This window comes from Geotrypetes seraphini, chromosome 15, assembly GCF_902459505.1.
Source record: "Geotrypetes seraphini chromosome 15, aGeoSer1.1, whole genome shotgun sequence".
Lineage (NCBI taxonomy): Eukaryota > Metazoa > Chordata > Amphibia > Gymnophiona > Dermophiidae > Geotrypetes > Geotrypetes seraphini.
In genome coordinates, this window is record NC_047098.1 from 13,437,910 (window position 1) to 13,453,820 (window position 15,911).

The 15,911-nt window shown below is 43.5% G+C and overlaps 1 protein-coding gene across 10 annotated transcripts in view; it reads left to right on the plus strand.

Moving 5' to 3' along the window:
- Positions 1-11,654, plus strand: part of CHD5 (chromodomain helicase DNA binding protein 5) — a 244,062-nt gene extending 232,408 nt beyond the window's left edge. For 9 of the 10 annotated variants that reach the window (XM_033922353.1, XM_033922361.1, XM_033922357.1 and 6 more), the window contains one exon: positions 8,188-11,654. In XM_033922353.1, the coding sequence (XP_033778244.1) occupies positions 8,188-8,306 (119 nt within the window). In that variant the 3' untranslated portion in view covers positions 8,307-11,654. The remainder of the gene's footprint in view (positions 1-8,187) is intronic. The other variant, XM_033922358.1, reaches the window with a different exon arrangement.
- The last annotated feature ends 4,257 nt before the right edge of the window (positions 11,655-15,911 follow it).

Consider the following 15,911-nt stretch of genomic DNA (forward strand, 5'->3'; position numbering starts at 1 on the left):
TCGTACACGTCTCAATGTTTGTATGACCAGAAAATCTTTGAAGTCTTTCGCTACAGACGAGCAGCATACAATTATATTGATGGGGCAAGTCTAGGTAGATCTTTAGACATCAGATCAAGAACTGTGCGCACCTATGATAAAATCAGGGGCGTAGTAAGCGGGGGCGGAGCAGTCCGCCCCCGGGTGCAATCTTCCTAAGGGCACGGTGCCCCTCCACCTCTCTACACCCCTTGCCGTGCACACACACCCGTTGACTTTCCCCGTATCTATTTTTCTTCCCCGGCGTGAGGTTGCTGCCCGTGTCGGCACTGGCGTTCTCTCTGATGTCAATTCTGGGACCCTTGCCCGGGAAGTGATGTCAAAGGGCGAGCCAACACCGACATTGGGCACGCTGCTCAAGCCGGAGAAGTTAAAAAAGGTACGGGGAAAGGGAAGGGGGCGTGCATTTGCAGGAGGGGGTGGAAAAGAGGGCGGGGGAGGGGCCCCAGGCACCGCGTCTCCTTACCACGCCACTGGAGAAAATGAAGATGGCATCTAACATTGGTCGAGGAAGTTTGTGGAACAGAAATTAACTGAGCTTAGGCTAAAGTCGCAGAACTCCAGGCAGAGAACATGAGAACTACATGCAGTGGCATGGTAAGTGGGGGGCACCAGCACCCCTCCTCTTCAACACCCCCACCTCTTCTCGCTCTTCCCCTCACCATGCACGCGCCCCCTTCCGTTCCCACGTACCCCTAGTTGTTCACCGCCACGAGCAAAAACGTCAACGTGTTCCTCGCGACCGCATTGGCTCGGCTGCCGGCGTCACGTCTGGTTGCCGCTCGTGGGAAGTGCCTTCAGAAGGAGAACCGATGGGGTTGCGAGGAGCATGCCGAACTTGTTGCTTGTGACGGTGAACAACGAGAAGGGGGGAGTGGGCAGGGGAAGGGTGCTCTGCTCCAGGCGCCTCTCACCCTCGCTATGCCACTGGCTGCATGGGTGCAGCACATTCATTCTGTCTGTCTTAATTCTTATACAATCGAACCTCGGTTTGCGAGTAGCGCGGTTTGCGAGTGTTTTGCAAGACGAGCCAAACACTCTTGCAAATCTTGCCTTGCAAACCGAGCGTTGACTCGATATGCGAGCCCCTGTCCCCGAGAACCAGCATCGCCTCCGCACCCAAACCCTTACCGCGATCGGACACCGGCACGCAACACCAACCCACAGGATGTTCTGGTGCCAAAAGAGCCTGCTGGTGATCTCTGCTGCGCGACGTCAGAGGGAGAGCCGATAGGGTCGCGAGGAGCACGTTGAAGCTCTTATTGGTCGCTGCGTCAACAGCTAGAGGTGCGGGGGAAGGGAAGGGGGTGCACAAACGGCAGTGGGGGAGGGATTGGGGAAGGTGGGTGGGTGGAAGTGGAGACGAGGGCGCAGGAAATGCGCCACTGCCCCGGGTGCCTCTCACTCTCGCTACGTCACTTCTTAGCCATCCCTTTTTTTTTTTTTTTTTAAAGTTTAAATATCTATATTGAAATTTATTTTTAAAAAGCAGAAGAGCAAAACCTTTTAGATCATTTCCATCAGCTGCACATAAATTTCTACTTCACATTTAGGAAATCATTAAAGACCTATTTATTTGACAAATAAGAATATTAATTTTGATATATTTAAATGAGGTCTTTTGTTTCTATTTTTGTTGTCATAGTATGTTTTAATTTTTAACAATGTACTTGAATGTTTATAACAATTGTATTACTTTTATTATATCATTTTAGATTGTACGTAGATAGTGTGTTCTATGAAAAGTCTCAGTATTCTCCTGTTGTGAACCGCCCAGAACTACTGGTTGGGCAGTATAAAAGAAAATAAATTATTATTATTATTAATAATAAGCAGTAGGCTAGCAAGGGAACTGCATTATTTTAAAAGGTACGGGGGGAGGTCTACCAATGGGGCGGCTTATCTACGATGTCATTAGATAGGCCACCCCCATATAAGTCCCGCGAGAACTGATGCAGGCATTGAGGAAGCAGCGCGGTGGCGGCTGGACACTGAAAAGATTGCTCCGTCCTGCACCACGGCCGCGACATTGCAGGAGGCAGGAGGCAGCCAGCGGAGATACGATATTTACCGGGGGGGGGGAGGGATATATAGGCTACCCCATGTGGTTTTAAAACTCTTAGATACGCCGCAGCTTGTAAAATGGGACGGCTTATCTAAGAGTTTTGAAACATGTATAGGCATTTTTTGCGGCCTTTAAACTGGGGCGGCCTATATGCGGGGAAATACGGTAATGAGGTGTTTGCTTGCTTTGCATCTCATTGCTCTGTATCCCACGAACATGTAAGAGATGCAAGTTTCACTGTGCACGACCCTAAATATTGGAATTTGATACCATTGGCGCTTAAAACTATAAGCTCAGTAGACAAGTTTAAGGAAAACTTAAAAGACTTATCTTTTTTCTGATGCATATTCTCAGGTTTAATGGGTAGCGGAAGACTAAAGGATATCATTGATGTTAATTTTTGTATATTCTTTATTTATGTTTTGTGTTGTGTGTTGATTATATTTTGTATATTGTGTATTTGAAATATGTTTTAGATTGTAAGCTGCCTTGAAGGTTTTCCCTAGGGCGGGATAAAAATTTTTTTAAAAAAAAGTTGGGGGAGGGGGGGAAATACTTTGTTTCTTATGTTTAAAGATAATTGTTGGGTATGTGGGGGGAGGGATATTTGATGTGAATTAGACTTTGGTAGAATATTAAGTGATGTTAAAGTGTAAAATGATTTTATCTTATGTTGCACTTATTGAAAGTTTTAAAAATGAATAAAGAATTTTAAAAAACAAACAAACAAACAAAAGAAAACTTGGAAACATAAGAATAGCCTTACTGGGTCAGACCAATGGCCCATCAAGCCCAGTAGCCCGTTCTCACGGTGGCCAATCCAAGTCACTAACACCCGGCCTAAACCCAAAGAGTAGCAACATTCCATTCAGAATCCTAAAGAATAGCAAGATTCCGGAATCCTAAAGAGTCACAAAAGATTCCAGAACCCCAAAGAGTAGCAACATTCCATTCTACCATCGAGTGGCTTCCCCCATGTCTGTCTCAATAACAGACTATGGACTTTTCTTCCAGGAACTTGTCCAAACCTTTCTTAAAACCAGCTACGCTATCCGCTCTTACCACAACCTCTAGCAACGTGTTCCAGAGCTTAACTATTCTCTGAGTGAAAAATGATTTCCTGCTATTGGTTTTCAAAGTATTTCCCTGTAACTTCATCGAGTAGTACTATGAAGCGTGTTATTGCCATGTAACAGACATTAAGGTGTAGATGACATGCATATGTTGCCATGGACATAAAGGACCTAATTCTCAAAATGAGTGTCTCAATTGCAGGTGGCGGTAGGTGTCCCACCACCATCTAGCAGCCAATTGGGACGCACTTTTTTTGTTAAAAGGTGTCCAAGGCAGGATGCCTACATTGTAAGCCTCGGTAGCGTATCTACGAAGATGCCTACCCACTCTTAAGCATGCCCAAGGTGGGGCGTGAGCATGGTTTCGCCCAGAAGTGGCCTCAGGTAGGCTTAAGCGTTGGTTACGCATCTCTGTAGATGCGAGACAGATGCCTTAAATCTAGGCCTGCAAAATGCTGGCCTACATTTAAGGCATCTGTCAGGGAGCGTAGACACAATTCTGAAAGCATGATTGGCATGTGATTGGCAGCCGCTGATATTGGCGTCCTTCTACAGAATCAGGCCCAAAAGGACTAAGCCGTTCAGAGGGAAGGGACCAAAATGGTATAAAGTCTGTGCCGAAAGTTGTATGAGAACAGAATGGAAGATTTGAATATGTATATCCAGGAAGAAAGAGGGGGGAGGGGGGGGCGACAGAGGAGATATGATACAGACATTTAAATTCTTGAAAAATAGTAAGGAACAAAACAACTTTTTTCTTAAACTACTCATAGAAAGGCTATAAAATTAGAGGACATGAAATGAAGTTGCAAGGAGGAAAAGTTGCCTGTAAATAATCAGGAAATACTATTTCATGGAGACGGTAGTGAACGCCTGGCAAGGAAAGCAACATAATTAAAAAAAAAAAAAAAGAATAAACACAGAGATTTCCTATATGGCATCAAGACCAGGCCACCCACTGTAAAATTTTAATATCTTTCTCACTTTAAAGAAGGTTTTAAAAAGGGGATGGAACTTAATATACCACCTTTCTGTGGTTACAATCAAAGCGGTTTACATATTACATACAGGTACTTAGGCCCTCTTTTACAAAGGCGCGCTAAGCATTTTAGCGCGGATTTACCGTGTGCTAAATCAATGCGTGCGCCAACCGCTAACGCATCCATAGGATAACCTGCACGCGTTAGCATTTAGTGCATGTGTAGAGCACGCTAAAAAGCTTAGCGCACGCTTTGTAAAAGAGGGGGCTAGTTTGTACCTAGGACGACGGAGGATTAAGTGACTCGCCCAGAGTCACGAGGAGCTGCTGTGGGGAATGAAACCCAGGTCCTCGGGTCACTGCACTGACCACTAGGCTACTTCTCCACTCTGGTGAGGTAGAATTAACCAGGGATAAATTATGGTTCATAGTCTAAAGCGCGCGAGGACAAAGGCGCGCCGACAACCGAGCGCAGGACTTAATCGCGCCGAAGAAAAACCGTATTTTAAAGGGCACCGATGAGGGGTGTTGGTGGGGAACCCCCCCCACGTTACTTAATAGAGATCATGCTGACGTTGTGGGGGGTTTGGGGGGTTGTAACCCCCCTCATTATACTGGAAACATAACTTTTTCCCTGTTTTTTAGGGAAAAAGTTAAGTTTTCAGTATAATTGTGGGGGGTTACACCCCCCCAACATGGCAGCATGAGGCAGCGCGATCCCTATTAAGTAGAGTGGGGGGGTTCCCCCCACGCCCCCTGTCAGAGCCCTTTAAATACGGTTTTTCTTTGATGCGATTAAGCCCTACGCTCAGTTGTCGGCGCGCCTTTGTCCTCACGCACTTTTGTCCCGTCACCTAAATTACAAGTCTAAAGACAAAGGAGGGATGTTTCCAAGTTTATTTATCGTTTGATATACTGACCATCATGAAGTCATGGGTACAGCCCTGGCCAGGCTGGACGAGCCCTGCTGGTCTTTATCTGCAACCATGTACTATGGGGTCCTTTTACTAAGGCGCACTACCCGAATTAGTGCGTGCTAAATGCTAAGGCGCCCATGGATGCCTTAGCATTTAGCGCGCCTTAGTAAAAGGATCCCTATGTTAATAATTACCCCAAACTACCACCCCACTCAAATCTCTACACATATGCAATGAGGTAAAACCAGGACTGAATTGATCTAATCCAAAGGACATGAGATTGTTGACATCTCTAAACCGAGGTCAACTAAATTAGCCCTCATACAGAGCTATTGCTTTGGGCAAGGTGTACTGATTTCTCACATGTGGGAATTATGATTTGGGTGTCATATTAGTCATGGAATGCATGATTAAACAATAACAGAGCGGCCATGTTACCCAGTGTTACCCATGGCAACAAGAGGGCATCCGCTCAAACTCAAGGGTGGGAGACTTCATGGCGACATCAGGAAGTACTTCTTCACCGAAAGGGTGGTTGATCGATGGAATGGTCTTCCACGTCAGGTAGTTGAAGCCAGCAACGTGCTCAACTTCAAGAGACGATGGGATAAACATGTGGGTTCACTCTGGGGAAATGCTTAGGGGAGGGTTCTTTTAGGGGGTGGGTTCTTTGAGTGGGCAGAGTTGTTGGGCCGTTGGCCCTTTTCTGCCATCATACTCTATGTATTCTATGTAATTCCAAAAGAACATAAGAATACCCTTACTATGTCAGATCAATGGTCCATCAAGCCCATTCTCACAGTGGCCAATCCAGGTCACTAGTACCTGGCCAAAACCCAAGGTGTAGCAACATTCCATGCTACCAATCCAGGACAAGCAGTGGTTTCCCCCATGTCTTTCTCAATAACAGACTATGGATTTTTCCTCCAGGAACTTGCCCAAACCTTTCCTAAAACCAGCTACGCTATCCGCTCTTACCACATCCTTTTGACCAGTAACCCTCGCTGTCTTCCTTTTGCATCCTGTGTAGTTCCCCCGATTATTTTAAATTGTCTGTGTTAGCCTCCCTTGTCTAAGTATATTTTTAAGCTATGTTTTATGTAAACCGCTTAGGCTGTATTTTTAGCGGTATATCAAACTGAAATAAACTTGAAACTTCCCAAAGCAGTGTGATGTTCGTCATCCCTGATTCAACCCATTGAGACCAACACTCTAGGTCCCATCAGGTATCAGAAAAGGACTGTTACGAATCCAGGACTGGCCTCAAATCTCCTTTCTTGCACTGGGTAACTTATGTCATTGTCTTGAGGGGGGAAGATGAAACCCAATCCATTTTTTCCTTACAGTTCTACAACTGTCTTCATTCTATTTCCTTTGTTAAAACTTAAATCCACCAAATGGACAAAACACCACTCTAAGCCATTTCCATAATTATACAAAATAATAGTAAAATTTAAAAATTCATATACACTTCTCCCTCTGGATTCGCGGGGGATAGGGGCAGAGCCTGACCGCGAATGGCGAAAAACCACGAATATCCGGCTCTGACCCACCCCCACCTCCCTCCCGCCTTCCCGGCCTTACCTGGTGGTCTAGCGGGCTTTTGGGACAGGAGCGATCTTCCAACGCTCCTGCCCCGTACAGATCGCCATTAGGAAATGGCTGCTGTGAGTTCCCGTAGTCTCTCGAGACTACGACGGGAACTCCCTACAGCTATTTCCTAATGGCGATCCATAGGAAGATCGCTCCTGCCCCGAAAAACCCCTAGACCACCAGGTAAGGCCGGGATGCCGGGGGGAAGACTTAACGATGGGTTTTTTTTTTTCCTTTTTTCCCCCTCCCCCAAAAATCGCGAATATGTGAAATCGCGATTACCGAAACCATGAATGGGGAGGGGGAAGTGTACTAATAAAATACCTCCTGACCTCATCCATAACCCTTTCTTGTGGACATTTATTATTTCTAAAAATTCAATATACATCCATGAATTAAATGTGTTCTCAGTGAAATCAACATCAAATATGCCATTGAAAGGCTAGAGAGATGTTTAACATTTACATCATAGCACACGCCCTGTCTTTTAACACGGTACTACTCGAAAGGGTCCAGAGAAGAGTGACTAAAATGGTTAAGGGGATGGAGGAGTTGCCGTACAGTGAGAGATTGGAGAAACTGGGCCTCTTCCCCCTTGAAAAGAGCAGACTGAGAGGGAACATGATCGAAACATCCAAAATATTGAAGGGAATAGACTTAGTAGATAAGGACAGGTTGTTCACCCTCTCCAAGATAGGGAGAACGAGAGGGCACTCTCTAAAGTTGAAATGGGATAGATTCCGTACAAACGTAAGGAAGTTCTTCACCCAGTGAGTGGTAGAAAACTAGAACGCTCTTCCGGAGTCTGTTATAGGGGAAAACATTCTCCAGGGATTCAAGACAAAGTTGGACAAGTTCCTGCTAAACTGGAACGTACACAGGTGAGGCTGGACTCATTTAGAGCACTGGTCTTTGAGCTGGGGGCTGCCGTGTGAGCGGACTGCTGGTCACGATGGACCACTGGTCTGACCCAGCAGCGGCAATCCTTATGTTCTTATGTTATATGTTTAATGGCGGTAGGGAGGGCGTATGCTATCATGTAAATGTTTAACATCTCTCTAGCCTTTCAATGGCATATTTGATGTTGATTTCCTGAGAAAACATTTAATTTAATTCATGGATGGTATATTGATTTTTTAGAATTTACCTGAATTCTCTTGTTTTGTGACTCAGCATTTCTGAGAATTTAGATATAGATTTTTTTCTCTCATTTGTATATTTTTGGGCATTAATGACATTATTTCCCATGTTCCTCTTGCCCCAGTTTTCTCTTAATTCTGCTGAAAGGAGCAGGGAGTTCATGGGGGGAGAGGGGGGTCATTGTGCTGTTACATCCCCCAGGCCTTGCAGAGAATAAGTGGTTTGTTCCTATTTTATCGTTACATTTGCTCTCCATATTGTATTGCATTCCATTCTGTCTGACTTTAACGCACAATGGGTTGACTCCTGATTATCCCATTGCGAAGTGCAACACAGAAAATCCAGATTAGCAATAACAAAAGCCCTTTTTTGTTGTTACAGCCACTTCGAACGGTCCTTCCTCGAGCCACCTGGATAAAAAAGTCACCGATTCGCTGAGAGATTGTATCTCCTTGGAACGCAAAGGAAAATTTAATGACATCATCTGTATTGAAGATTAAGCCACCGTCCAAACGAATCCGTATTCTGAGGCAGCCGTTTTCCTACAAAAAAAAAAAAGTGTTCTTCAAACCCATCTAAAGAACTTCTCATTAGAAGATTTTTTTTTTTTAATTTTCTTGTTCTTTTTTTTTCCCCCCACTTCCTTTTTGAAGACTTAACACATTTGTCTTGACAAAATTTGAACGGATTATGCATTCTCTAGTAGCAGTATTTATGTCTCCTGTGTTTGTCCACATAAGGTTTATCAGACTTAAAGGGACATGAACGGAAAGTCAGTTCCCCCCCCTACCCCTCTCCACTGGAAACCTTACTTTGCAAGCAGTGCTTAACTTTTCATAACCTTCTGGGGTTTTTAAAAAAAATAATGTCCAGTTTTTGTTTATTTGGGGGTTTTTTTCCCTAAATGTCGGAGCAGCTGCATGCGCACTTTATGCCCTTAAACTAATCTCCTACTCTTTTTCTCAGGGCTTTTCCTGGTTGAAAAATTTTTATACCCAGCCCATTCCATGGGGAAAATGAAGATGAACATCCAGCATAAAGCAACATACCACAGCCAAGTTGTGTAGCTCCCTACAGATTTAGAATCCTTCTTGGGAATTCACTGCTCAGTCTAGTATACAATATTGGGTTTAATTATTTTAAAAAACGCCTATGTCCATTTTACATTTCCAGTTACTATATGCATTGTATAGGCACATGAATGTTATACAGTAGATGAATGGTGGAAAATCACGGGACATGATGTTGGAACTTGATTTCAAATCCATTAGCTCGACAAAGGGAAAGGACGTTCCAGGAGATGAATGGCATCTTTTCCAGTTTACTAAATGAGTGAACAGAGGAAGCTTTATCTCCTTCAGAGCTCATCACTGCCGTGTACTTTAGACAGCTGTTGCGGCTTTATGTCAATGTACAAGACCACCTTAAGACAGCAAAGAGAGTCGCTACCAGCGGTATAAAGCGATGCTTGGACAGTGCCCGAAGAGTTTGAAACTTCTCTTTAACCAACCAGTTCCATTGTTGTTCATTAATACTCAGCTTTGGTAACTTAAATGGAAGGTGTAGTTTGACTTTTCAGAAATCTGATTTTTAAATGGATTACAACCAAATAATTTGCTTTTTGAAGGGGGGAAGACAGGTAGGAGGAATTTTGGGGGTCATCCTCCAGCTACGTGTCCTTCCATCAGTACACGAGACACAAATTCACCATGAAGGTTGTCACTTCCCTAGCACCAGCCATTTGCTAGATTTTCTGAAAACAGAGCAGAGAGAGAGATGTGTGCATAGACTGCCTTCTAGTGGAGGCAAAAGCAGTAGCAGGACATGGGATAAGCCCAGAGAATTATGGAGGGAGATGAAGGACATGAAGGTGAAGCTGGATAAAGTGGGGTCTTATCATATTATCAAAAGCAAAAGTGCAGAAAATTATTACTAGTAAAGAAAAAGTATCACGTCCATCAAATCAATAAATACCAAAAATCTAGAAAAAATGTCAAAATAGATTTTTTTTTTTTTTTTTTTTGCGCATTATAAGCTTTTCTGCTGCATACGATGTATGAATGGTAAGATGTCCGCATGTTTGTATCCCTAGAGAAGTTTTATGAGGGTAAAACACAGGACCACAACATCAAAAATACTGGAGAACATACCCTAGAGGTGGCATTTAACCTTGGAAGATAACCTGTTTGGGGGGGTTGAAGGTCTTTTGTTAGTGTACCTCTGGTCTACATCAACTCTGGAATCATTTGACTGGACATTGCATTTGAAATAAAGTTATTTTATTTCTTTTATGAGCTAAACAGTTTGACACTTAAATGTTTTGGGAGGTTTTTTGCCACATTTTGCATTGTTTTCTGTGAAGGTTTATTCCGTATACGGTGATTATAGCTTGCAGACTGGTGAAAGCTTTTCTGGTCTGTGGCAGTTTCTGAGCATACAGATTTTCCTTTACAAAATATATTTGTTTGTAATTTGGGTTTAAATATATACATTTTTGGGGTTTTTTTGAATATGTGTTTTTTTTTATTTTTTTTTGTAGCTTTTTGGTATTTATTGGTCTGAGCAGATAAGTTAGGCCTTACAGACCATATCTGTGTTGTTTTGTGTTGATAGGAAATTGACAGAACATTCCTGCCTGGACCAAGTCCGCGAGGTCTTATACTATTCAGGGTCCTTGAATTCTTAAGCGGTTTAAAGGAAATGACTGTCTACAGCCCATTTTGTGTGAATCTGAATCCCTCTTCCACAAGCGTTGTTTGCCTTTCTTGTTTGGTGGCAGAGCCAGTGCAAAGCTGATGTATCTTTAGCCTTATACCAGCCCTCAATTATCTTTCAGGACCCTAATTTGCAGAAACCCCCCCCAAGACGTTGATAATTAAACTTAACAATCACAATAATCACGCAAACCCCCTCTAAAGAAGCAGGTTAAGGTATAAGCTGTGGCTTTTAGGATTTATTGTTTGCTTTGACTGTAATTGTTCTTTTCTGCTTTGAAGAAGCTACTTTAGTCTTTTCCTAATGGCTGGGCTAGCTCTGTTTGGGGGCAAGACCTATTGGGAGTGGGGGATGGGGGACCCATTCAGCATGAGCACCAGAAACATATGAGGGAAGGACCATCTTCAACCACGACCCGTGCCCCTCTAACGTTCTCAAAGCTGCCCTAATATAGTAGCTCATAGCGGGTGAACTCTGAAACATTAGAAGCAGCGATAAAGTTAAACAAACGTTTTTTTGGGGTTTTTTTTATTTGGAAATGCAGTGTGTGCACTGGGGAATGGATATAAAATTTGAAACGAGGGATGAGCGTTTCAATCTGACTAATCCCATAAAAGAATTAGACCGAATTTGTGTTGATTTTCACTTGACCCCTAGAATGAAAGACATTGGTTAGGGTCTTGCAATATCAATATTTTCACAGTAACTCGTTGACTTTCTGAGGTGCCAGTTTTGCCCAGCACCCTTATGCACTGTTACCAGCTGCTTTTCTTATACAAGGAGATTACAGTACAAGTGGCAGATCATTTTTAATGTGTCCTATTAATTGCTTGCTACACCAACTATTAATCTCCCCTCCCCCACCCACCACCCATTTACTAAACCGGAGCATTCAGCATGGCTCCTTGCACTAATAACCGCTATTGCGGTTTAGTAAAAGCGGGGGTTAAAATTCCCATGTACTGACGGGTAACGCCATTACCTGTCGCTATATGAAGGCTTCCACAGCAATGTAGAACATTTTGCTTTCCAAACGAGCTCTTTCTCTGGATTAATAGCCGTTGGGTTTGAAAAGTTGGAAACAAGCAGTTTTATGTTGGCCTGAATTGAAACGCGGCAAAGATCGATGAAACTGCAAAAAAAAAAAAAAAATTCTTGAACAAACACTGCCATCGGTAAAGGGTATTATTGCATACTATTTTGACAGGCACTTGTAACCTAAGGATGCAATTAAAATACGTTTTCATGATTTTACAGTATATAACACTTTAATAGATAATACTGCTAACGTGGCAAGGGCATTTTGCTGAACCAGTGATGCCATCATTGCCAGATACAGTGGCACTCCACTCACTTTTATGTGTGACTGCCTTGGTTTTCACAGTTTGAAGGAAGTGACCCGAGAGTGAAGAGTAAAAGCACTTATTTCAAAGACATTATATAGAAAGGAAATAGCACCTTCGATGGCTCACTACTAAACAAAATGGCCTCCCTGCATGCCAGCTTGGGGGTACACTACAGGTTAACATAAAGTATGAAAAATGGAAAGTATTTTATCTGATTTAAATGATTTTATTGCATTGCACACTCTATATGACGATAATTGTATTGTGGTTAGTTGAAAGAACTGTCCCTGCTAGGATCAAACTTGTTACTCTTAATGCATCTTTCTCAATACTTGCATATCAGTGGGATACCACAAGAAGGTTTTACTGTTTCCTTTTCAGATGAAAAACTTACAAAGATTTCAAAGGCATTTGTTGAAGCATTGTAGCTCAGGGAAAGGGATAAACGTGTCGTAATCCTCCGCAGATTTTGTGCTTTCAAACAACTGGGGATCCATTGATGTGCACATGAAAGCTTTCTACAGACACGCCTGGAGAAAAAGTGAAGAAGCAATCTGATTGGCCAGTGTCTTCTCCACGAATATCTAAGCAGAAATGTACATTAGTGAAGTTCAGTTCTTAAAGTGTATTACCAATAGCTTTAGCATTATAAAGGTTATATCTCAGCGGTCTCTGCAGGGCCACATTTTGGATTTGTAGGTACTTGGAGGGACTCAGAAAAAAATAGTTAATGTCTAATTAAAGAAATGACAATTATGCATGAGGTAAAACTCTTTATAGTTTATAAATCTTTCCTTAATTGCTTCTGAAAAACTATCTAAACTTCACTTTCTGCATGCTGCACTGCTTTCAGCTGTGTATAGCTGAAATTATCAGAAGCAATTATGACCACTGTTATATCTGCTATGTTTGAAGACATAAGCTCAAGAGCCTACTTTTTAAATGAATTTTTCCCATCATGGACCACCTTTTGACAAAGCCCATAAAGTTGGTACCAACATATTTCAGAACTTTACCTTGTGCAATGATATAGATTTACAAAGCAGACTTATTAATGGCCTGTTTTTAACTGCTTCTATAATTTAGATTCAGATTAGACCTAGAAAGAAAATACGGAGCTGAACTAGTCTTAGGCTGGAACCACCATAGTTTCATTTATACTCAGTCATTAATTTAGAAAGGTGTAAGATTCTGCTATGATGCATCAGGTATTTATCACTGAAATTCTAATATTCCAAGATTCATAGTCAAATTTTTTAACATTTATTTTTGTCTGATATTTTTTCTTCTCATTCCTCAGGCTTCCAGCTCAGTTGGAACTGGCCTACACTAAACTATGGTGTTGTGAGTCTTCATTCACAGCAAGCTAGGAACTTTTTCCTCTTTCTTATCTTTCCTAACAATTTGCTGAGCCAAATCATTGTAGTGATGGTCTTTGACAAACCAGGGCTGCTGAAATTGTTCTAGAACTCAGACTGTGATGTCATAATGCCTCATCCCACCAATGCCTAAGCTCCATTCTCTTCTGCACAAGCCTCAAACACTTTAAAATCCTAAGTAGCAACATTCTAGAACTCAGACTGTGATGTCATAATGCCTCATTCCACCAATGCCTAAGCTCCGTCCTCATCTGCACAAGTCTCAAACACTTCAAAATCATAAGTGTCTGGAGCTTTTGCAGTTAAGGCAGAGCTAGAGGAATGGGGCAGGGACAGCGACAAAACTCCGGATGGGGCCAAATTTGTCCCCGTGTCATTCTATAGCCCAAAGTGCCTACACTAAATGTGGGTGTGGTTAGGGGGTGGATCACGGGCGAGTTTTCGAGTTAGGCACCTATTTGTGAACAGGGACAGTGACAAAACTCACGGGAACGGGAAATTGAGTTCCTTCGGGGTCGGGGAACAATTTGTCCCCGTGTCATTCTCTAATAAGAATATTAAACCTGCCAATCTACGAACTGCGCGGCCTTTCTGCTTGGTCCGTCGCTTTGGCGAGACTGTGCGCCTGGAGTGCAATGGACTCTTTTCAGCCAACAGTTTCTGGAGACCGCAACTAATGCACTCACTTTTACTTTGTACCCTGTGTGTGTCGCTTTTGTTTTCTGTGTTTTAATAAATCCTTTCGAAAAGGGCGGGGCCAAATGTATCATAGTCATTTTAATGCTACTGTTATGAAATGAATGGGCTTTTTTTTTTTTTTTTTCCCCTTAAGTAACTACAGGCTTCACTCTCATATTTTAATTGATATTTCACTTTTCCTTTCTGATACATTATTTATGCCTATAGGAAGTGCAGCCACCCCTCCCAATTCACGGTTTCCCCAATCGCGAATTTGGTTATTCATGATTTTTTTAAAAATAAGGCTTGATTTTTAATTGAGAACGCTGCCCCGGACATCCCCCAGACCTTACCTGGTGGTCTAGTGGTGACGCGGGGCAGAAGCGATCTTCCTACGCTCCTGCCCCGTGCAGAGCCGTGCTGTGTGTTCCCATGGTCTCACGAGACTACAGTGGGAGTTTCCATTGTAGTCTCGTGAGACCACGGGAACTCACAGCACGGAGCAGGAGTGTAGGAAAAACGTTCCTGCCCCGCGTCGCCGCTAGACCACCAGGTAAGGTTGGGGACGCAGGAGGGAGGCGAGGGTGGGTCAGAGCCGGCCCAAAAAATTTTTCACGATGTTCTCTATTCGTGGACCTGCTCTGCCCCTAACCCCGCGAATATTGAGGGTCTGCTGTACTCCATTTAGGTGCCCTGATGCCAGTGGCATAGTAAGAGGGGGCAGGGAGATGGTCTGCCCTGGGCACCTTCTTGCTAAGGGCACAGCACCCATCTTCCTCTCCTTGGCGTGTGCCCCTTGCCTTCCCCGTACCTTTTTTACTTCCCAGGTGTAGGGTTTTGTTTTCTTTTTGGTACTTGGCACAACAGAGTCACAAGAAGCTGCAGCGGGAATAGGTGGTGTAGTAAGGAGGGGGTGAGGGGAGCGGACTGCCATGGATGCCATCTTGAAGGGGGCACTGGCACCGCTTCGCCCCCCTGTGCCACGCTCATGCGCCTCCCTTCCCCGGCCCCCGTAGCTCTTTAAATCTTTGCCAGTGCAAGCAACTACTCTGGCCTGCTGCTGCTTGCGCCTCTGAAATCACTTCTGGGTCACGGGGCCAGGAAGTGATGTCAGAGGGAAAGCCCATGCCAATGTGAGCGGCAAGCCGGAGAAGCTGTTTGCGCTGGTAAAGATTTAAAGAGGTACCAGGGTGGGAAGGGAGGGTGCAAGTGTGGCGTGGGGGGGAGGGGAGGGTACAGAAGGAGCGGGGGGCGGCATGGAAGGAGTGGGGGAGGGGGGCGCCACTGCCCTGGGCACCTCTTACCCTCGCTACACCACTGGCGGGAACTAAACTCAGTTCCCTAGGATCAAAGTCCACCATTAGGGCATTAGCACTAACCATTAGGGCTAATCTGGCCAGACATGGAAAAGTCTAATTTATTCGGTTCTTGTTAGATGATTTTCTCGGTGTTATCCAGTTTACAAGTCAAGGTGCTCATTAAGGAATCACTGTGCTTTCAAGTATCTCAGAAGCAACATCGTATCTGTCCTCAGACCTATTTTTTTAAATTAAATTTTAGCACTGTGGTTGCAGCAGGATATCATTTTTTAGCAGCATCTAGATTCCTTCTTGATAAGACCAGCGCGTTCTTTCAATTTGCTTTCTCTCTCCATAAACCAGTACGTTCCAAGCATAATATCACATTGACAGTTGAATAGTTTGCCTCTATATTACATCAGAACTGTGATCTCATCTGCTCCGTCCTAATATTCAAAATGCCCCTTATCTCCTGATGCTTCTCATCACATTATTATTTTTTTCCACAGCTATTGCAATATTAATTCCTGTGCCACCTCGCTCTCGGTTATCATTATTCTTCTATTCTGGATGTGTAGATCTCACGCATTGGCTTCAGACAAAGTATTTCTTTAAAAAAAAAAAAATCTTGATTGATTTTCAAATTATGACAGTGCCTTACAAACAAGAGAAAACCAAATACTGCATAC